The sequence below is a fragment of the Hemicordylus capensis genome, chromosome 2, assembly GCF_027244095.1.
Source record: "Hemicordylus capensis ecotype Gifberg chromosome 2, rHemCap1.1.pri, whole genome shotgun sequence".
NCBI lineage: Eukaryota > Metazoa > Chordata > Lepidosauria > Squamata > Cordylidae > Hemicordylus > Hemicordylus capensis.
The window spans coordinates 391,022,379-391,045,645 of record NC_069658.1 but is presented as its reverse complement, the minus strand read 5'-3'; the positions used below and the strand labels follow the sequence as shown (position 1 = coordinate 391,045,645).

General features: G+C 44.7%; 1 protein-coding gene across 4 annotated transcripts in view; it reads right to left on the bottom strand.

The window, feature by feature from the left end:
• The window catches only part of MXRA7 (matrix remodeling associated 7), an 86,517-nt gene that overhangs the window by 2,562 nt on the left and 60,688 nt on the right, over positions 1-23,267 (bottom strand). The window contains exons 3-5 of one of the 4 annotated variants that reach the window (XM_053288886.1): positions 22,921-23,017; positions 12,367-12,447; positions 2,428-4,212 (exon numbers count right to left, since the gene is read on the bottom strand). In XM_053288886.1, the coding sequence (XP_053144861.1) occupies positions 12,414-12,447; positions 22,921-23,017 (131 nt within the window). In that variant the 3' untranslated portion in view covers positions 2,428-4,212; positions 12,367-12,413. Of the gene's footprint in view, positions 1-2,427; positions 4,213-12,366; positions 12,448-15,215; positions 20,629-22,920; positions 23,018-23,267 lie in introns of those variants that run through there. The other 3 variants (XM_053288885.1, XM_053288887.1, XM_053288884.1) reach the window with 3 other exon arrangements.

Genomic DNA, 23,267 nt, shown 5'->3' with positions numbered 1-23,267 from the left:
CTGCATTTCCTGTGCAGCGTGACACCACTCAGAAGTCTGTGTGTGGTTTCTTTGCTGCGCCCAGCAGCCTGTCCATGGTGGCGGGATACACATGGCCACTATGCATGCTCAGAAGCCTTGGGACACACATGCTCGGGAAGCACATGGCCACTGCACTACTCAGAAGTCTGTGCATGGCTGCTGCACTGCACCCAGCAGCCTGTGCATGGCAGCAGGACACACATGGCCACTGCATGGTGGCCATGTGTATTCCACCACCATGCTCAGGCTGCTGGGTGCAGTGCAGCAGCTGTGTGTAGACTTCTGAGCAGTGCAGTGGCACCAGGAAATGTGGTGTGGACCTGCTTTACTTATGCTTAAAGGTATTGCTCCTTGCCCCACCAAAACATGTGTGCACATCCCTGCTCTAAAGCACTCCAAACTCCTCTCTTTCCAACCTCCACCTTCAACTCCTCAAGAACCCACAAAGCCCCTCCCACAAACTTCACACAGGAAAGCCACCTGCTGAAAACAAAAGTGAAAGTCACATCTGGACAAACCAGGAATAGTCGAAAGCACATGCTGTGGAAAAAGAGACCCAGCATATGTCAACCACGAGTAAGCAAAACTGCGATAAAGCAAACCACAGAAAACTAGGGCCTCCTGTATCTTGAAAAGGCCCTTTCTCACATTTCAACCCCTGCTAAATGGAGAAGGAGGCACCTTTTATTTAGCAGTTGGAGAGCAACAGCCCCTATTCAGCCCCAGCGTAGCATTCTTCCACTAGCTGTTGCTGATGTCTACCTTGTGTTTCTTTTTAGACTGTGAGTTATTTGGGGACAGGGAACCATCTTTTTCTTCACATATCTTTTTCTATGTAAACCGCTTTGAGGACTTTTCTGCTGGAAAGTGATATAATAATAAATAATCTCTTAACAGTTGTCATATACATTGTGGCTCATGCAATTTTTATGTGTATGAAAGTGTTTCTTGGAACAACCAGAACTTGAAGCAAGACATGTTTTTGTAAAACAAGCCCCACAGTGCATCACCCTGAATATGCTCTCTCTTGAGATATACTTTTCTTAGGCTCTCATCCTCCCTGATGTCTTAATGAACAGCCCACCACTTAATCTTAGTTGAAATGGAGACACTTGGGGGGAACTGAGGTTCAATCCTTAGCTATTCTTGAGTGGATGAACTTCACACAAGGATTTGAGCAGATCACATCCAGATATTTGGTGTTCAGAAGTAGGTATGTTCAGGGATGAATGAATGTTCAGTGATATTTCTGTACACATTAAAACAAAAAAATAAAAGTAGTAATGAAAGGGGATGGGTTTGCGAGCATGGGCTAGCAGGTGGTGCTTTGAAAATCACACAAAGTCCGTGCTGAGTGTGGCTAGTGTCAAATCATGCAACAAGGGAGCACGGGCATATACAAAAGCCCATGTCAACATCTGGACTGTAAGACCATGTGAGAAAGTAGTGCAGAAACTTGTAAAAGCCCACTCTCAGTTGCCACCTGGAAAGGCCCCAGCAAAGCATTCCTCCCAGTGGCTGTTGCTGGTGTTTCCCCTGATTTTTTAATGAGTCATTTTGGGACTGGGAACCATTTTCTCATTCCTTTTGATATGTAAATTGTTTTGTAAACTGTCAAATAGTAGTATATAAATATTCTTAAAAACAAAAATAATTACAAAACAAAATATGATGAATGACTGAGGTTCTTGGATAGCAATGTCTAAAAGCCTCCATAATTAATATCAATAAACTGAAATAAACACATCCCTATGGTCTAAAAGTGTTTTTCGTTATTACTTTTTGAAAGAAAAAAATTGTTTCATTGTACTTTCCCCCCATAAAGCTGTACAGGATGGTCAGTAGTGTGCAGTTTTTCTCATTTTCTTTTATTTTGAAAAGCACAGTTGTGGAAACTACAGTCTGAAGTGAAAGACCAGTGCAGGCAGCAGTGATGGAAAGGCTTCTTTCCCCTCCAGTGTCCCCCCCCCGCCCACTAAAAATCACCCCTCCCTCAAGAAAAATTACATGTGACTGAACATCATATGTAGTTTGACCTTTTGCCATTACTGTCTGGAAAATGGTTACCAGTTTTTATGCAGCAGAACAGCCGCCCCTAGCAATGACACATGGTAATGGAATATACCGTTAATGCATTGCACTGATTGTTGTAGGCTTGTACCTTTAGTTAACAAGTTTTTTTGCCCAGTCCACTCAACGTTCACCTATTACAAGCAAGGCTTCATCCAGCATGACACCGACTCCAAACATCAGTTAAGGTCCACCACAGCCTTTCCAGCTGGGGATGGTAATAATGCTATACACCACCAGGAAAAGAATGTTTTGGTCTTAGAAATAAACCAAATTGTTGTTGGAGGGTGGAAAGACAGGGGTAGCATAAGCATTCACAAACACAATGACCACATAAACTATTTAAAGGTTTATTGGACTGAATAATGGCAATATACATTTTAAGCCACTAAAAATTACAGTCCTGTGTATAAGATCCACCTTCACATTTAGAAAAAAAAAATGTATAAAATACCCAGACAGCCATTTTTGTCGTTATTGAGGAGATAGCTTTGCTCACTGCCACTAGCAATATCTGGGCTGGGTTATAGTTGTTCCTTGTACAACGTACATATTGCTGTATAACTGAAACATTATATTGTATATAAGGCATTTTTTGCATAGTTAACGGTGTTTCGAAGACTGAATCAGTCAGACAATATGAATTGGAGGCGGAGTGGTTGCTAACAGGTATATCACAGCCGAGTGTCCTTATATAAACAGGGTTCCGTTGCAAACTGCATTATGCTTGTGAATACAGGTACAGAAGCGGAAGCTTAGCTTCTTGGTAATCAGAGCTTCCTGCTATTTCCTAAATAAGCCCTTTAAAACGTTATGCTGGAAACAAACATTCCCCAAACCCAAACTAGGTGCTCCAAAGAACGATTGACTAAATAATTTCAAGTATTGTCTGCATGGTATTTATTTTTAAAAGAATCCTGGGACTGATATATTATAAAGCATTAGCTAAGCAGCAGCCTGCCCTCACAGCATGAAGAGAAAACATGGGTACGCTGGGAAAATCCCAACCTGTGGTGGCAGTTTCCCCAAACAGAAAGTGACATCAGTATAGTACTGAGCTACTTCCTTTGGTGGAAGAAAAAACCTACTGAAAACAGGTGTGTTTTAACTGTAATTATGATCTTAGTGTAACCCTAGTCGTAAGGCCCAACAGACCGGAATTTCTGTTCAGGTTAATGATCCAATACATTGGTCAATCTATTCAGGAGAGTGAAGCCACAAACAGAAGTTCGAAGAAGAAGACAGCGCTGTAGCAGTATGGTGGCATAGCAAAAGAAATTGATTATTTCTTTGTTGGTACCCCAGATATTTTGAATTAATAACCCAAGTGGAGGCTTACATTTCAGGGCTGAAGTGCAAACACTACCCACCCTGGGAACAGGAGCAAAGGAAAAGTAAACAGAAGCACTGGCTATTGAGCAATAAAGAAGCCCAAGTTCTCATGATGAAATCTGTCACAAACTATAACTCTAAACCATTCCTATTTCTCAGGACTTCCCTCTGCCTAAAACGGAGGACCATTTCTTTAACAGGCTATGAAGCAAAAATGTGTCATACCACCATCTCTCCACAGGGGTAAATGAACCTCCACAATGCTTTACATCTCAATGCATTGTCTTCAGAGAGATCAAGGAAGATTTTGGTCCGAGGTAAGGTGGTGAAAAAGGACTAGATAGTTTGGTATAGCATCTGGACTAGTCCAATGTAGTTGGCAGTCTCTCTCCATGCTATCTAAAGGGGATTTCCCCCCAGAGTGGAAAGACACACAGATTGAGCCAATATGGAGTGCTTAACCTAACAATGTGAGCTTGTTTTTAGTACAAGGGTTTTACTCTCACATCCAAGAACAGAAACCTCAAATGTAATTTCAGTCACTTTCTCTAGCCCAGCTATTTATTGGGACCAAACATATAGATTCTTTCCAGTCTTGATAGTACAAGAATTTATTCTGAGGAACTTGGCTTCAGCCAAAGAGAAAGTCCTGTGTTTTGAGGATTTGTTTATGTTTCTGCTGTGAATGCAAATATCTGGTTGGTTTTGGTATTTTTTCTCAAGCCTTTAAAGATGCCAAAGGGAAAGCTTTAGGAGGAGTCTAGGGATAACTTCATATAGTCTTCAGTTCTGCAAAGAGAAACAAGAAGGGGGAAAAAATAAAAAGAATTCATTTTAGTCATGTCACCTTTGGTGGATTATTTATTACTTTTTTTTTTTTTTTTTTGGTGATAAGTGGAGGAGAACTCAGTGCAGGGAGGGAGTTCTAAGGAAAGTTTCTGAATCACACAGGCACACACAAAGCAAGTTAACACAGAAGGTGCCTCAATGGTTGAGGCAGCGGTTCTCAAAATTGGGTACACAGTTTATGTTAAGACTACAACTCTCATCATCCCCAGCCACAATGACTACAATGGCCAAGGCCATTGTAGCAGGGGATGGTGGGAGCTGCAGTCTAACAACATCTGTGGACCCAGGTTTGAGAACCCCTGGGTTAAGGAATTTTGCATCATCATTTGCAGCAGGATAGTCTAAGCTCAAACAGTGAGTACCTGCAAAAGCTCTTGCTTACATCAGGCAGCTGTCAAGTTCTTCCAGCCCCACAAATGAAAAACTAGTGAACACCCCTTGAATTTTGTGAGGGGGAGCTTTTACAGGGATTATCCCAGTATCTCACCCAAACGATTTTACATTCTGGACATCCTAGGGAAAGGGGGTCATTTGATTGACTACATGCTTTCTGAGGTATGTTTGCTCAAATAGATTACTAGTATTACAAATATTCATATATTTGAATATATTTGAGAAGGATGGGCCTTCTCCATTGCTGCCCTGAGGCTTTGGAACGTGCTCCCTGCTGAAATAAGAGCCTCCCCATCTCTACAACTTTTAAAAAGGCAGTCAAGACACATTTGTTCACCCAGGCTTTTAATTAGATACTGTTTTAATAGTTTGATGATTTTTAATTGTTTTAACGTTGTTTTAAGTTTTAAATTGTTGTAATGTTTTAGGTATAGAAATATGTTAAACAAAAAACAAACAAATAAATTTATCAACAAACATTCACAAAATAATTTAAAAAGAAAAAGAATGAATGAAGCCAAGTGTATAGATCACCTGTTGCTGGCACTGTTCAGGCATTAGTGAGGTGGGTAAATGGTTATTGCACTCTTGTCAGAAGCCCTCTTCACTGGAAATGGAGCTTGCAGTGGAGGGGATGACTACACTGCATAGCCATAAACAACCTCCTCTTCACAGGCAGTGTAACCTTTTCCTTAATATGTATATAGTCCAACATTATTTCCTTATTTTGTATCCAACTGAATGTGTTTTTCATAAATAAACCATTGGGTCCGTTTATAAATACTATGAGAACACATGCCTGCTAAGGGCAGCTGTTAGTACTATACAGACACTGGTAACCATTTATCACAGGTTGCAGTGGACAAGATTATTGTTTATACCATCCACATCTTTATCAGACCAAGTGAGTTTACATCAGAACATCTAGTATGAACGCTACATGCTGTGCTTCTATGCTAGAAGGCCTCACACACTGTTTTACAAAGAACAGCATGGTCCATTCATGTTCAGAATTATTATTGGTCTCCTTTTATAGGTTGTATAAAGGAAAGACAGAGAGGCAACATGGATGAATCAATGATCATTTACACTGATGAGCAATGAAGTTAATCAGGCTAAAGCAGCATAACTGATCACGAACTGCATGCCCTGCACTTAAGCCAGTGTTGCCTTATTTTATGTCAATGGGGCTTAGTAGCTTAAGTGCCAGGTCCTCTGCTACCCTCAGTGGCCCATTTTTTGAAATAGCTTTGCTTCAGTGTAACAGACTTAATGACTTAAGTAAGTCCAGTCAAGTCCTTTTAAACGGTGTGACCACACAATGTTTGCCAGCCTTCGCATCATAATTCTCATTGTAAGGCCTTTATTCAGCTCCTCATTTCAGCTGAAACATTCCTCCCCAAGTCTTCAATACAAATGTGAACTTCAGCATCATGTGATCATGCAGCTCAGGCAGCATCTTGCAAGAGATCCTTGTGTTTTCAAGTTCTAGGTCAGTATCACTGTGGCCAGTCACCAACAACAAAGATTAAGGCTGATCAGTTTAGGGCAATGAAAGAAAGTCTTTCAGAATCATCAATGCACAGAAAAAGGGGGCTACCAGATACCATGCTTTTAAGGCATAAGATTATAGGCATTTGGACATGTGCTCTCATTTCTCCCACTAATACTCCAAACTATACATTTTTACGTAATTCACTTAACAGCCCACTTTGGTCAAAGTACTTAGATTTTACCCGAAACATAAGGACTTGTACAAAATAATGCCTTGCTATTGAGGTGATGTAATGTTAGCAAACTCTCCTTTGTAAAAACACTGAAATAGGGGCATGTATATGCAAAATGTTGATAGGGACTGAATTATAACTTCTTGGCATTATGGAAATATATGGTCACAATCCCTTTATGATTTCCGCATTTTTTCCAGGTCTTTCCTGAACTACCTATCCTACTCATTTTGCACGCTCTATTGCTTTCGTGATGCAGAAGACTAAAAGGTGACATCCAGTGAGTTAGCAGATGGAAAATGACAGACCACCTGTGGAAGGATCAGTATAAAGCAGAACATAGGAGGATATGTTTGTTGTGAAGGGTTGCAGGTAGGGCACACAGGTGAACAGCAAAGACTAGAGAACTAGCAGCTGAGTAGAAATGGAAAAGAACCAAAAGCCCTCAGAGCAGCATTCCTATCAATCCTCTATCTTCCTCTATCTTCTTTATTATCTTTTATTGCATTCGGGGGGAAAGAGTGACTTCAACCCACATATCAACATGCACAACATCCCAGTACACATTGCTGCTGAGTTTTCCAAACAGCATTCTCTGGGACAAGAAACCAGATTACTGCTGGGAGAAACAGTTGCTTGCTTCCATCAGAATATATTGGAATAACTGGAAGATTTTTGTTGAAGGATTGTATTTTCATTTATTTATAACATGAAGACATATTTAAAAAGAGTAACTTTATATGTATGAATATCCAATTCATCACAACTGATGGAATCCCATTTTGCTGCAGGAAATCAAAATGCAGCTGTGTCTAACTTTGGATAAATGGATTATTGGATGTAGTCTGGTTAGGTAGTTCTTATGATGGCTATGGGCTAACAGCTTGAACAGAATAACAAAACTACGGTTGTAGAGAAAGAAAATTGTTTGGCAGTTATGCCAACTGCTGTAATACTACAATAGTGGCTTCAGCTCGTACAGCTTAAGTGTTCTATCGTGCTGCAGAAGATGAAAAGCAAAAAGGAAGGGAAACTTACCAGCCTCTCTCATTCCAAAACAGCACCATGCTGGACAGGAAAGCAAAGCTGCTGAAAAAGGAGTGGGAGGAGAAGAAGAATGCAAGCAGCGAAAGGGTGAATGACATCAGGAGGAGGAAACATTCGCCATCTCATGGCTAAACATATAAGGAGGCAAGCAGAACTCATGGGAGGAGCAAGCAGAGGGGGAGCATGCACTGGAGCAGGGTGGGTGCCCAAGGGAACCTCTGACATGCCCCTTTGAAAGCCTCGCTGTGTCTGTGGAAGGGAAGTGGGCAAAATGTTTAGCTGCTTTGACTAATCCTCTGCATCCACTTATTTTCTTTGCGCCATTAAGAGGTGCTATAATCACAATTTTAGTTCTAGTCTAAACTTGTTTCAATCATCCACAATGGTGCTTCAATGATGGGTATGGCTAGGAAGGGCAATCTGTGTCTGCTATCTTTAAAAAAAGACAAAAAACAAAAAACCAACAACTAAGGGGGGCCCAAAATGGAAAATGCTACTCCCTCCTGCACTATCCTGTTGGACTTCAGCCAGAGGTAATGATTCACTAAAATCTGGATCAAAAGGAATGCTGCTATCGCTTTTTCTGTTGCATGAGTTTTGAGCTGTGACACCCCAGATTTGTTGCAAGCTTTCCCCTTATCACTGTCAAGGGGCATGTCAGACAGGGAGGCTCCTCCTTGTCTCCTGACACACCCTCCAGTCCTCCCTTCTTCACAGGATCAGCAGGCTGAGTGCCAAACCAGCTGTGATGGTCAGCACATGGCGGCCACTGACAACAGCTGCCACACATCTCGCTCCCTCTCCCACCCCGCTGGAAGATGTAGTAAAACTCCCATTTTGTTGTGATGTTACAACAGTCTGCATTTCTCCCCATTGCAACAAGGAATGGCTAACGGTTGGGGTGCAGAAACATGAAATGTCATGATGTCACAACATGAGGCCTGGTCTTACAAGACATTATGCAGTGGAGCTAGATGTGTGGTGGTTGTTTTCAGCATCTGGAGGGATTTTAAATCATATTTCAAATCAGAAAAACTGGACAAGATCTACAGAGGGCGCTCCAACACCAGGAATGTTATTTCTTCACACCCAGAAGACTGGGAAGGAACATAAGCAGAATCAGACCCTTTTTTGAATTATCTTAACTTCAGGACCAAAAGCCTGCCAAGATGAACAGAACTGGGGATGAATATACAAAATATATATTTTTAAAAAATATCACTTGTTGAAGCTGTCTTCTGTCCTCTGGAAGTGCTTTAGACTTTCATTTGGGGGTGGGGAGGGAAATATCTTTAAAATAAATAATGCAGATCCTGTTGGAATGAGCAGGATGAACTTCCAGTAGGGATGTGCACAAGCTGGTTTGGAGCCTCCTCTGAGAAGCGACAAACTCAGCTCAGGTGCCGGCATTCGAACCAGCTTGGCGGGGAGAGGATCTCTCAAAAAGCAGGTAAGGAGGTCCCCGAGCCACTCGCACACATCCCTAACTTCCAGGCAGTGTGTATAGATTGGGCTGGAGTATCAGTTCCCTTGAAGTCCAAGGGACTAACCTAGTTTCAATGCAACTCTAAATGGCTTGTGAGGTGTGGGTTTGGGGATTAATAAGAATTTTTAAAAACTACTTTGTGACTGCACGGCAGCCCCAATGGAATATATGTGAGACTGATAACAGATTCTCAGTCATTGAGGCAAGTTCCACAACAAAACTGAACCAAGAGGTAAAAGGTTTTGAGAAACTGGTCTGTCAGAGCCCGTGTACTGTAGCTAAATTCCTGGCAGGACTAGGGACCCTCTGGGTCTAGTGCAAAGCCTTGGCAGCCCTTGGCCCCTGCATCACGGTGTATTCTTCATCTCTCTGTTTTGTCCTTCCTTCTGGGAACTGTGTCTTTCCCTCCCCATCTCATTCTTCATTTGTGCTTTCATCTGGTGAGCTTTAATCGGAGTTTGATTTCCTGGCTACATTACCTTGGCATGATCATATCAATGGGGTAGGCCACCTTTGGTACCCCAGCTGTTGTTGAACTGCAACTCCCATCATCCTCATCCCCAGTGGCTGGAGATGATGGGAGTGGCAGTTCAACAACAGCTGGGGAGCCAAAGGTGGCCTACCCCTAAAATAAGCCATCGCTTCCAGCCACCTTCCAGCTTTGCTATACTTGTCTATTTCCCCAGCCTCGGACTTGGGCCAGCTTGAACACACTCCCTGCATGCCCCTCCCACTGTTGTGCTCCATGTGGAGTGCAGAACATGTTTCACATGCCCTTTTGTTTAAGACTAAAATTAGCAATCTGGAAACAGATGTGTCCAGTACATTTTATGCAATCTTCCCAAGTGAGCCTTATTTGCTATGAAAAGAGCCAAATTTTGAACTGATCCCTGTAACTGTCCATTTAAAAGAAATTTGTTAGCAGTTAGTCGGTGATTATGTCATTCGGAGCTTCACCTTCTGATTTCTGCATATTGGACTTCTATTAAAGTCACAGAAGTAAGGCAGGCTGGGGTCCGCCCCCCCCCCCCGGTCAGTTGGCAACCCCAGCTTGATATGAGAACTTCAGGAGCTTAAAGGCTCAGAGTAAGCTGTGACCAGGAAGTTCCGGGTTTAAGTCTCACCTCTGCTGTGAACTCATGAGGTAGACTTTGGCCAGCGACTCTCTCAGCTTCATTGCACCTCCTCCCAGTACAGACATAGTAATGCTAGCCTACCTTACAAATGAAGGGTTACTGAGATAATGAGTTCATTCACACAACCGGGCCGGGGAGGGGGTGGCAGGTGGGCTGTGGGAAAGACTTGTTAAAGTCACTCCCTCCCCCCCCCCCCGATTTCTGAATCCATGCTGCTAGGAGCATAGCGTGAACCACACTGCCAGATGACCCACGCTGCATGCATATAGCATGGAGATCCTGAGGCTGAGATGACGCATTCCGGTCTCTGGAGACCCCACAATGCACCGCGCAGCACACAGGATGCGTTGTGGGGTTCCACCTGGAGATGGGCAGTCTAGGCACCCATCTCTGTGTCTGCTGGAGCTAAACATAGCCCCAGTGAACACACAACCCCACAGCCTGGGTTAAGGGAGGGCTTGCTCCGTTAACCTTGGCTAACAGCTGGGCTACAAAGTGGGGCTAGGCAGAGCTGCCCCGCCAGAATCGGGCCTGATCCCAGCAGTTCTCATGCACAGCCTAAACCAGGCTGGGCTTCCCTAGCCTGAGTTAGGCCGCACATGAGAACAGCCTCAATGTATGCAAACTGCTTTTGAACCCTCAGTAAGGACTATATAAATGCTAAATAAGAATCATTTCTAGACATGCTTGTATGAACAGTATGAACATCTATTACTGGGCAATTGGTCCCTTTAATGGCCTCCCAGCTTAGGGCCAAACTAGACATGAGGGCAGGGAGGCATCTTTGTGCCTTTCAAGTTTTAAGTTTTTGCAAATAGCAACTGAGAGGGCATAGACTCAAAGTGCAGTGGGAAGGGCTTTTTTTTTAACCTTTCTCCCTTGTGCTGTTTTCCTAATGAAAATTCCTTCCCTGCCCCACCAGTCCAGAAGGTCTTTGTGCCTGTATGTTTTTATAATTTGGACAAATAGCAGCTTTGGGAGAGTGGGGGAGAGGAGATGTTCATCAGTGTGAGAGGAAGATTTAACCCATCACCAGTATGCACCATGGTCCTGATCTGATTGGGAGGGCCCAAGGCTGCTGCTTGCAAAAACGGTAAAGAGACAGATATGTCTAGTTCGGCTGTTATTTTGCTGTCTATATTACATGGCAAACCTTTTTGTCTTGTAGTATCTATTTAAGCCAAAATGCAAACTTTAGACTGAAAATAACTGGACAAATTGGGTTCAAAAATATTAGCAGACGGGGGTGTGTGTGTGTGCGCGCGCACAATATGTCTTATCAAGTAAACTGATCCCAGTGTTAAAAGCAGTTCAACCCAAATACTCACTTTAAATTCCCATTTAATGGGAGAAATCTAAGCACTTGCGTTACTCTCCTGTTGAATCGATGGGATTTAATAGAATCTAACTCTGATTGGATCATGCCATGAGCATAATAATTAGGATCATGAGTTCCAAGCTGGAAAGTCAGATCTCAGTACAATTATAAATTGCACTGGGTAGTATATTAATATACTGGGTAACCAATATAGAGGTTAACTACTATCTCTAACACCCCCATCCAACTGAATCATTTCCATCTTTCTCCCTTGGTGGGGACAGTTCCTCCAGGCACATAAGAGGGGCAACACAGGGGCGTAACTATAATAGGGCAAGGGGAGACAGTTGTCTGGGGGTCCACTGCCTTGCCCTCCCCCTCGAGGCAAGTCACATGACTGACTCCCCCAGCCACGCACCCACACGGGCTTCCTTCAGTTGTAATCATCCTCTGAAATTTAAATCTTGTCTCTGGGCCCACTCCAACCTTGCTACACCCCTGGGGCAACAAATTATAGCCAGAAACTCAGTCTAATGCTGAATGGAAAGATGTTGTCCCGCTCATAAAGATTCGGTCAATTTGATGGAAATTCTTACATTCAAAACTGGGAGGGCAAGAGCGCTCTTCTTAGTTTAAGAATGTGGGTTCACAGGGTTTGATGGATGGATCCTAAGTGCTGAACTCCTCTGGGTCACATATTTTGAGTTCTCAGCTTCTGTAGTAGGAGTAAACCATGGAGTGGGCAGTAAAGGCTAGCCTATGTTTCACTAGGAGAAGGCCAGCATATCCTATTTCATTATATTGATTTATGGTGCTCATGGAAAATGAAATGGGGGCACAGAGGAGAAGAAGACTAATTAATTAGTTATGTAGAGGGAGAAGGGAAGGAGGGAGGTGCGGGGAAAAACGTGGTCAACTTGACTTTCAAATCACATTAGCAGAGGTTATAGGTGGTATCACTACTTCTAAGAAGCATCATCTCCTTACCAAAAAGATTTGTAAGCATGTTTGTGGCCGAGGACCTAAGGTACTTGCTACAGAGATGTGAGGTCAGAGGTCAGCTCAATCCTGCAATATAAAGGCAGCAAACCTGGGTCACATCAAAATGGCAGCATTGTTGTCAGGCAGTGCCAGGCAGGGCCTGGGAGCAACACCCCAAAAAAAGTGTGTGTGTGTGCACAAGGGATTGGGAATAGAAGAACTGGGTGATGGATGTCATGGCTTCCCTCAGCTGATCCAGTGTAGCTCCTTACCTGAGGGCAACCCTGCCCCAACAAACCAGCTAGAAAGGAGGGTGGTTTGAAGAAGCCTGGAATGAAAAATTGCTGATGCCACAGCCAGCACTTAGGAGGAGAGAAGAAAAGAAACCAAACAAGAGCTTGGAAAACAACAAGAACACACACACACACACACACACACAGAGAACACATGGCACATTGACAAGAAACAGCAAATCAGTTAGAAGAAAGGCAATGATCTGCCAGTGCTAATTAGTGCAGGAGGCTGAGAGGAGTTTTGCAAAGGGCTCTGCACAGAGACAGCAAGCATTAAGTATTCCTGGTGAATTCCATGAGGTAATATATGGCACAGGAAAGGCTGTCAATCATTAACTCAAGGTTGTTAATGCTGACACTGCAGGCGAGGAAGCGTAGGGGTGCCCAAACTGAGCATGCATCCATTCCTTGTGAAAAAGCTGTCCTATAGAAACACATTAGCTCTTCTGTTGAGTTGAAGGTCAGGTGAACTGTCATGTCAGGATCAACTTCAAACACATCCCTAGCAGACAGCAGATAATTTCCCTAGTTGCATCAGTCCTCTGACATTTTTGGTCAAATTAGCTTCTGCACAGTCAATGCCTGTCTATGGGACAGGCCTACACAACACGCAGGTCCTGGACTGCATGCAGCATGCAAGTCACTTCGTCCAGTGGGTCATGATGCTCCACCTGGTTTAGCAGTGTCAGTCTTACTCCAAACTGGGGGGATTATCAAGCACCTGGTAAATTGTCATACACAGGCTACTATACAACAGAGTGCCATGGGGGTGCATGCTCTGTATGGCTCTTATAGAGAACAGAGCTAAACCGTTTAGCAGCCATCTAGGTTTCCAGACAGAATTCCTAACCTGGCTTATCAACATCATTCTGACTGAATTCTATAGAATGCTTTGATAAACATGGAAAATGATAAGAACCTCCAAGAAGAAACAGGGGGGCGGGGGTTGTCTGAACCATGCCCAGACTCTTTCTTGGGTTGGGGGGAAATATCCCAGCAGGGAAACAGGAAACATTTAACAACATTATAATATAATAATAATAATAATTATTATTATTATTATTATTTTACATTTTATATCCTGCTCTTCCTCCAAGGAGCCCAGAGTGGTGTACTACATACTTAAGTTTCTCTTTCACAACAACCCTGTGAAGTAGGTTAGGCTGAGAGAGAAGTGACTGGCCCAGAGTCACCCAGCTAGTATCATGGCTGAATGGGGATTTGAACTCGGGTCTCCCCAGTCCTAGTCCAGCACTCTAACCACTACGCCACGCTGGCTCATGACTGTACAACATGATTTTACAACAGTCAGCAATGCAAAGTCAGCAATGGGATTGCAAAGTCAATATAACAACAGGATAGTTACCTCTGTAACTTGCTGATGCATCAGTGCAAAGCTAGCTAACTGCTGCAGAATCATTTGCACTGGTAATAGTGGAAGAGGTAAAAGAGTCCAGCAGGTCTGATCCTCATGGGAGCCTGAAAACAATTACCAGCAAGCAAAGCAAATTCTGTCCTGACATGTAAATGCAGCAGATTTGATCCATGGGTGAGCCTCCACTTGGTGCATTAAAGATATGCACGCATACAAAAGTGAAACTGACTTGCACTTCTGGTATTCAGACTTCTTATTAATGTTTGAAAAGCTCAAAAAATCTTACCTCTAATGCATTTAAGACTGAGGTGTAAGACATCAAAATGAGTTTTAATGCTCGAGGATCAATCTCAGTGAACATATGTCTTTGTTTTGTTTTGTTTTTGCTGTTTTGATGTTAGATACAGTTCATCGCTGCTCAGGTTAATGAAGCTTGGTCTTCTGAAGAGGCACATTGAAAAACCTTCCACTTGATATGGTTAGCATCAGAACAGTGATTAAATATAGCCTCCTGTGAGTGCAGAGACCATTTCCCAAGGTGGGCAATTGGACAAGATGGCTTCCAGGCAATTTCCCAACCTACACTTGTATATAAGGTAACTCTGTGGGATGGCTATATTTTACCTTATCTGTGTAGCAGCTATTTAAATGCTACCCATGCTTCAATGAAAATTGTAAGATATGTTTAAGTAATGCCCTTTTCTCTTCATAGAGGAAGGCATGCCTAATCAGTGAATGACATCTTTTGATTACTTACCTGGCAAACAATATCATTAAGTAATAATTTTAATAGTTTTAATAACTGGTTTATGCTATTGTTTTTATTGTGTCGTGTATTTTAATCTGTGTTGACTTTTAAACTTTTTAAATTTTGCACACCACCTAGAAATGTACATATCAGGCAGTATTAAAATATGATAAATAAATAAGCAAACAAACAAATAAAGAAGATATTGTGTGTCTACCAACCAGTTCACATTTGTAGATTTCTTTGGTTACTTATTCATTTTAGCCCCCAGAGAACAATTTATGTATTTTTATGTATAGGCAGTTGAATCCTATTGGGTTCAATGGGTCAAAATAGCTAAATCTCATTATTTTCTCATGAGTGTATTGCATGTTGGTCTATTTGATTTTTCTATGGGGATTTTGCTTAAAAAAATAATCACAAACATACAGTTCAGCTCTAGAATGTGTTGCTGCCTGTTATTTTCAGCTCTTTATGCTATTGTAAAACTCAGGAAAATGCTTACTGAGATGCCAGAAGAAGAAATAGTTTAAATCGCTGCTATTTTAAATAATAGCGCGTATAGCCCTCATTATTATTGAAACAATGGTTAAGAGAACAACTGGAGAGTACAAAAAGTGCTCAGACATTATGAAACCCATGCTATTTTGTTGTTGTTGTTGTTAACATATTTTATGCTTTTAAAGCAAGCTGATGGCTTTAGAAGTTATTGGTTACATATATTAGGTTTGCAAGGATATGACCCATGCCTGGTCAGACCATTCATTAATAAGCACATTTCTACATAGCTCTGACCAAACAAACTTTACCAAAAAAAGGGAGGGTGAGGGAAAAGAAAATAAGCCCAGTTAATCACATCATGAAGCAATTATACAAGTGGGAGTCACCAAGCCATTTGCAAGAGCAGGAAGCCCTTTGGCCCTATTCCACGATTTTTCTTGTTATTTTCTGGGTGTGAAAATTTGGTTTTGATTTTACCAAGTAGAGCAGTGTCACAAGCATTCTTTATCACACAAAAATGAGCAAACCCCTTCCCCACCATTGATCCATGCTGCTATTTCTTTAGAGCTGTATTTCTAAAACAGGCTTACTGTACATTGTACTCAGGGACTTGCTCAACATGCTTAGGCTAGTGCTGCTGTATGTTTTCCGAGGCTGGGAGGGAATGATTAAATAGTGGCCTTTGGACATAACACCAGACTGGAGGCAAGTGAGGCAGAGGTTTGCTTTCGTGGTCATCCAAATGCATGATGTTTCAATTTCATCACAAAAGTGACCCGAGGTTTCACTCCTCAAACTGTGAATTTCTAAAACAGGCTTACTAGAGAGCAAGCCCCACTGTACTCAAGAACCTTCAGTTTGTAGTAAGTTTTGCTGCTTGTACCCCAGGTTTGGAGGTGCCATCATGACATCCAAATTCTGCCGCAGTGTAACCTGGGTTTTGTGCTGTGCCAAAACCATAGAGAGGGCGGCTCAGCCCAGCCCAGAAACATGCCAGCTCTATGCCTGCTGTGCTTCTCATTGGCCACCTCTCTGAGCACTCCCCCACCATGGACTCACACTCCTCCAGCCATTTCCTAGTAACAGGGATGCTGCGTTGCTATGTTCCAAGCTTCAAAACATGTCAAAGGGACAAGCCGCATTGGGGGATGCTCACTCTATACTGTGTTCCATGTCACCCCACCCACCCTTTGGAATGGTATCCACAAATGAAGTATAAAGTGATGGAGATGTATCTGCACAAGCACGTTGAGCCCCGGTGGCACCATGAACTGGACAACCTGGTTGTTTCCCGACAAAGAAAACACATGCCAGGAGAGTGATACCCGGGGTCTAGGCTGAAAGGTAGCCCCCGGAATTCTTGAGCGGCTCTGCCTTAATTTTTGTACAGGTTTGATGGGGAAGGGGGACCCAGCCCCTTCTCCCTGGCGCAAGCACACTCTGAGGCTGTTCTCACAAAAGGGGGAAACTGGACTAAAGAAGCCCAGCCGGGTTTCCCCCATCATGAGAACCACCATTTTGACAATCAAGAGTCGCCACGGCATGGCTCTGTGCCGCAGCAACTTGTGAGGAGACACCTGCCGGGAGGCTAAAACAAGGCTCCCAGTCTTGGGGGTCTCCCCAGAGTGCCCCGTGCACTAGCATGGGGCATCCTGGGACTTGCAGGGGCCAGGTGGCCCCCAATCCCCACAGCCCCTACTGGCTCCGTGACAGAGCCGGTAGTTGTGTGGGTGGCCGATTCAGCTGCCCAGGGCTCCCAGACTAAGGGTGAAGCCCACCCAGGGCTAAGCCTGCTCTCCCCACCTAACCCTCCAGGCTCTACACACCGCTCATGTGTACAGTTTCACTCTATGGCATTATTCATGAGAAGAACCACCCACTTGGAGCATTAGCAATAGCAATAGCACTTACATTTATATACCGCTCTATTGCCGGAGCTCTCTAAGCGGTTTACAATGATTTAGCATATTGCCCCCAACATTCTGGGTACTCATTTTACCGACCTCGGAAGGATGGAAGGCTGAGTCAACCTTGAGCCCCTGGTCAGGATCGAACTTGTAAACTTCTGGTTACAGGGCAGCAGTTTTACCACTGCACCACCAGGGGCTCTTTCTAGGCTGATTATTCAATCAAATCACAGAGAGATTCTTCCTTTGTGATGTTGATGGGTAATGCTCTGCATCGGACCACTCTCTCATGGGAGTGAAAGGCCATGGAGACTGAAAGGCCATGGAGAATGGGGCTATTGCCACCCAGCCACAATGCTAGATCTACGCAGGCCCCAGGGAAGGGTGCTACACCAACACCTTTCAAGGTCACAGTGACTGGCAGGCAGCAGGAGTGAAAGCACTCACTATGGCAATCTGGTCTCCCCTTGGCACATATGAATGTTTATTTTTGCCCACCGCAGCAACCCAGCTTGCCAGGGATTGCTGGAAATACGGGCTCACCTCACCTTCAATTCTCCGCAATGGTCAATCTGCATACACTGCAATTCCAGTCCAAGCCCGGGAATTTTGAATGTGTGCTAGGAGCCATCCCTGATCTTGCCAGACTGAGCCCACAGGGAAGTGGCTGGACACATGGAGTGGCCCAGACTCCTTGGGAGTATGTAGGGGTTAAGTCTGGAGGGGAAGGTGTGGAGTAGGAGTTCTATTTTTAACAGGAAAAAAGAGGGGTCCCCTATAGTTGGATGGGCTAACCCATGAGAGTGCAGTCCAACAGAGGGCCAAAACTCATGGAGCCTCTGGTCCTCCCCAGTGGACTGGCCGTCTCATGAGAGAGCTAATCCCCAGCCAACAAGCTGACATGGGGGCAGGAGTGTGTTGGGGGTTCCTGTAATGCTTTGACCAGGTCTGCCATCACAGGAACATCCTTTGTCACAGTGGACCAGACCCCAGGATCCTTTGGCTGTCCTCATATACATATCCCCTCCTAGGAAGTCATTGTGGTCTCTTCCCAGAGTAGCAGAAATATAGTACCCCTTCCATATCCCCATTACTAGTAATCATGATTGTGTGAAATTGTTTGGCTGTGGGGTCTTGCAAGGGCGGTGGTGCAAGTGTTGTGAGGGAAAGGGTTTAAATGCCCATTCTCTGCCAAGGGTGGGCAGTGCGTGGTGAAAAGGCACAATCACGCCAGGCATTCCCCCTTGCAGATCATGACCAATACCTGCTGCTCTGCTGACACCTTGGCCACAGTCTGGTGATGTGAGAGCTACAGAACTTGCTGGAATGTGGTTCCTCTGCCCTGAAACTCGCAGTTCCCCAGCCCAGTTGGGAAGATCATATGTGGGACGATTTCCAGGTTCAAGGAGTAACCTCAGGTTCATCAACCCAGTTTGGCGATATGTGTAAAGGCGGCCAATATTTCCCTTTGTAGCAGGAGACTGCAATAAACCATGTACTTGCCTGCCCCTTTTGTCTTACAGGTGGGCAGATTCCTCACTAAGCATTTGAGGATTTGCCCCCTTATTCTACTAAACTCCCCCCGCCAGGCCTAACAGTCCATGGGGCTATTCTCACGATCGGCAAAAATCAGGCTAGGAGAGCCTAGCCCAATTTTTGCCGATCATGTAAACCACCGGGCTTGCCACCGGGGTCACCCGCTTCTGTAGCCCTCCCCTTAGCCCGGGTTTGCAGAGCAAGTGCTCCACAAACCCAGACTATCTGATCATGAGTAGCCGCAGTGCGGCTCCACACTGTGGCTACTCGTGAGTAGACCCCCGGAGGGGAGGTGAAAAGCCGCCTCCCGGCTCCGGGGGTCTCCCCAGTATGCCCTGCATGCTCGCACAGTGCATACTGGAGCTTCCAGGGGCCATGTTGCCCGCGAGCTCCCCAGCCCCCACCAGCTCCATCACAGAGTCAGCAATCGTGTGGGTGACCAATCCGGCCGTCCAGGGCTCCCGCTGCGATCATCTGCGGGGAGAGTGGGCTTAGCCCGCTCTCCCCGCAATAGCAGCAAAAGCAGGTCTCACTGATCGTGAGACCCGCCTCCATATCTTCAATTCCCAAAACATATTTTTCTTCCCCCCAAAAGCATCTTTCCTCCTGCCTAAAAAATTCCTCAAGCTTTTTCTCTGTCTGCACCCTGGCTGTCCTATAAGGCATCTGAAAAAGGCACCATGTGATAGAAGGCAAGCAGGCACTTCAAGGACTGCAATATCCAAAGAATCAGTTCCTCCCAGCCTTGGAATATCTTCCAGCAGCAATGGAGGTGACCACCCTAATCAACAGTCAGGTGACTAATGCTATAGAGATATGCTCTGCCCCAGGGATAAGAACTGTTGGGAATTGCACAGATAATTGTTTTCTTCTAAAACCTCTGATAAAGGATTTATTCATAGTGTTCAGCCATGCAGTCAGCCACAGCTGAAATCTGATCAATGCAACTGCTTGTATATAAATTATATGCAATTAATCCCAAACTGATTTCCATCAATTCCAGCTGCCTTGGATCCATAAACATGGGGCTAGAAAGGCAGTTTTGTTTGCCTTCCTATGTTTTCAGAAGTCACGAGGTGTGGTATTTTTTTCCATAAAGGAGCATCAGACCTGCCTTTAATAAATGTTTGCCATAAAGGAGTCAAGCAGAAGCAAGTGGAGGAGTTCAATGGACAGGAGCACATCCAAGGGGTGAAGAATAAAGACCGTACTCAATTTAGTTAATGACCAAAATCATGTCAGGTGCTAGTGCAGGGGTTCCCCACGTTGGATCTCAAGATCATGTTGTTGGACTACAAATCACATCACCCTTAGCCACTGGCCATTGTGGTGGGGGGTAATGGGAGTTGTAGTCCAGCATCTGGGGACCAAAGGTTGGGAACCCATGCTTTATTGTCAGATGTACCTGTGATGAGTGATGCAACCTTGAACAAGCATGCAACAGTGTGCCCGTCCTGACTACTCACAGGGTGGCTATCTCCCCCTCCCCACCTGCTTGCAAGAAGGCTTTAATATCCTCATGACAGCCAGAAACATAACAGTGGAGCTTCCTCATCTCCAGGCTAGGAAGGGTCGATCTCTGTTTCTAATGCAGTGACAACTCTTTCCCCAGCTTTTCGGAAGAGTCAACTACAGTAAAGGTAAAGGTAAAGTGTGCCATCAAGTCGATTTCAACTCCTGGTGCCCACAGAGCCCTGTGGTTTTCTTGGTAGACTACAGGAGCGGGTTTTAGCATTCCATCTCCCACACAATATAAGATGAAGTCATTCAGCATCTTCCTTTATCACTGCTGCCCAATATAGGTGTTTCTCATAGTCTGGGAAACATACCAGCAGGGATTCGAACCGGCAACCTTCTGCTTGTTAGTCAAGCATTTCCCTGCTGTACCACTTAAGGTGACTCCTTCAACTAGAAACAATAGAAGAATTAGTGAGAAAACAAGCCAGATAGGCTTGCAGTCAGCAATCGACCACTATCTGGCTACCACTATAATATTATTGAAGTGTCTGCTAGTTTGACAACCTATATTTTGTTTATCTGGGGTTGGGCTCTTTTCCTTTCTGGGTAGATGCACAAATTGAGGGCAAGACCCATGCTGTATCAGAGAAGCCAGCAGCACTGGAGAGGCCGTCCTCCATCCCCCTGCTCAGCTGGCCCCTTGGTAACTGTCTTGCTTCTGGGGAGGCAAGCCAGGTGCGAAGGCCAACTGAAGCTGCTTGTCTGCTTTGTCTGTGCTTTAGGTTGAGGGCAAAGTGTCTCTGTGACCTGCCTCCTTCACCCATTGGTCATGCTGAGTATGATCCCCCTAGAATACTAGAGGGCTTGCTACACCAGAAGCCAAGCAGGATTGAGAGATGGACATCTGGAACCAACTTATATTTATATGATCCCTGATATAACTGACTGGAGAAATTAAATCAAATCAAAACAAAACAAAGAACAGCTGGGGGAACTGACTCAGATTGAGTAAGGGGTGTGCACAAAACCAGGTTGCCCGGTTCAGTTTGAGTCCGGTCTGGACTTGAACTCGACCAGGCATGTTTGGTTTTACTACCCCCATCCCACTCACCCTGAACCCCTCCAGTTCAGTTTGGTCTTCAGTCCGTGGTGTGTGTGTTTGCGATGAAAACAACAACAATAATAATCTTTTTAAACTCACCCCCTCTGAGGGGCTTCTCCAAGGCCATGTGGAGGTCTCCGGAGGTTCCCCCTCCCCCCGCTGGCCTCCATTATGTGTCAAATCACCCAGTTTGGGCAGTCTTCTGCCAGTTCCGGGCCTCACCCCTGTGGTGGCAGCCATTTTGGAGGCTGCCGCATATACCCAATAGGCCTCTGCATGGCAGGGGGAACCTCCAGAGACCCTCCGATGGCCTTGGAGAATTCCCCCAGAGCGGTGAGTAATTTTTTCCCTTTTTTAAAAATCACAAACCCTGCCGAATGGCTGGTGGGGGGTTGGTCCTATAATGAAATGCACCGGGGGTGTGTGTGTGTGTGTGTGTGTGTGTGTGTGTGTGTGTGTGTGTGTGTTTCAGGTCGATATTGGATCATCAGACCAAACAGGTTCAATATCAAACCTGTGCAACATTGAACCTGTTTGCACATCCCTGAGACTGAGACTGACTGATGCTCTCTTCTGACAACAAAACACCACTAGTGGTTTTGTTTATTTGTTTGTTTTAAGTCTTTTTACTCTGAGATGTGCTGCTGAGTGTTCCCCTATTTGGGCACTCTTAAGATCCTTACTATGACACAGCTTGGAGCCATTCAAAGATCAATTTCCTGGCCAGTGTTCGCAGATGAGGACATCACATAGAAGTATTTACCGTAATTTCCAGGGAAATAACTGGCATAAACACATCCTAACTCTTTATCAAGGAAACAGACAAGGCAAGTAATTCCTGGTTGCAAGTTACGGTTGTGCACAGAACCGGGTTTGGTGGTCTGGTTCAAATCTGAACCAAATTCTAACTGAACTGCTGGTCTGTGAGCCAATTCGGTTGAACTGGCTGGTAGACCGGATGGTTTGAACCAGTTCGAGGGCTATGCTTGTAAAGAGGAATCTGGTAAGGATTCCCATTTACAAGCAAATGGGAGCCCTGCCTTTAAAAGGGTTCTAAGAGAGGCTGGCCGGGAGCGGGGGAGGGTAGTGAAAGGGCACCTTACTGGCTTTGGCAGTGGCGCTGCAGTGGCAGCTCGTCTAAACCCCGCCAGCACTCTCCCTCTAGCAGCACACGCTGGCGGCAGCCCAGTTCCAGCCTCTGCAGATGCGTGGCGGCCATTTGCATGACCTCTGTGGATGCGCAGAAGTCAGAATCAGGCCTGCACCGGGTGGGCGGGAGGTGTCAGCAGGGTTTAAAGGAGCCACTACCACCGTGCCAATGCCAAAGCCAGTAGGGTGCCTTCCTGCCTCCGCCCCCTCCCCCAGCCGCCCTTAAAACCCTTTTAAAGGCAGAGCCCCCTTTACAAGCATAGCCCTTGAACCAGGTCAAATTGGTCCATATCAGACCAGGCCTGGTCTGGTTCAATCTCAGACCAGCCGCCTTTTTTTCAGTCTGGTCTGGTCCGAGTTCGAATCGGTTGAATCAGTTTGGATTGAACCTGGTTCGATTTGAACCAGTTCTGCACAACCCTATTGCAGGTTGCTGCAACCCATACAATCTCAGTTAGAAGCACCAAGTATTCTGCCAAAACCCAACCTACCTTTGTTCCTCTTCAAGTTCTTCTTTGGTCATCAAGTTTTTATACTGGTTTCCCCGCAGTTTTCCCGGACTATATTTAAAGGAGAACTGTTCATCTGCTATAGAAGGAAGAGGGGGTGGGGAGAGAGAGAGAGAGAGAGTGTGTCAGAACAAGGAAAGGGCTATGCACTAAGCTGGATGTTTATTAATGTACTAATAAAAAGCAAGAGTTATTTTAAAATATACGTTCTGATCAATCTTTCTTTTTCACTCAAAAGACTAGCTTGAGAAATTCAAATATGGTTTCCCAGACAAATTACACAAGATATTAATAACGTGATTGGTCTTGGCATGTTTGATTTTTCCTCT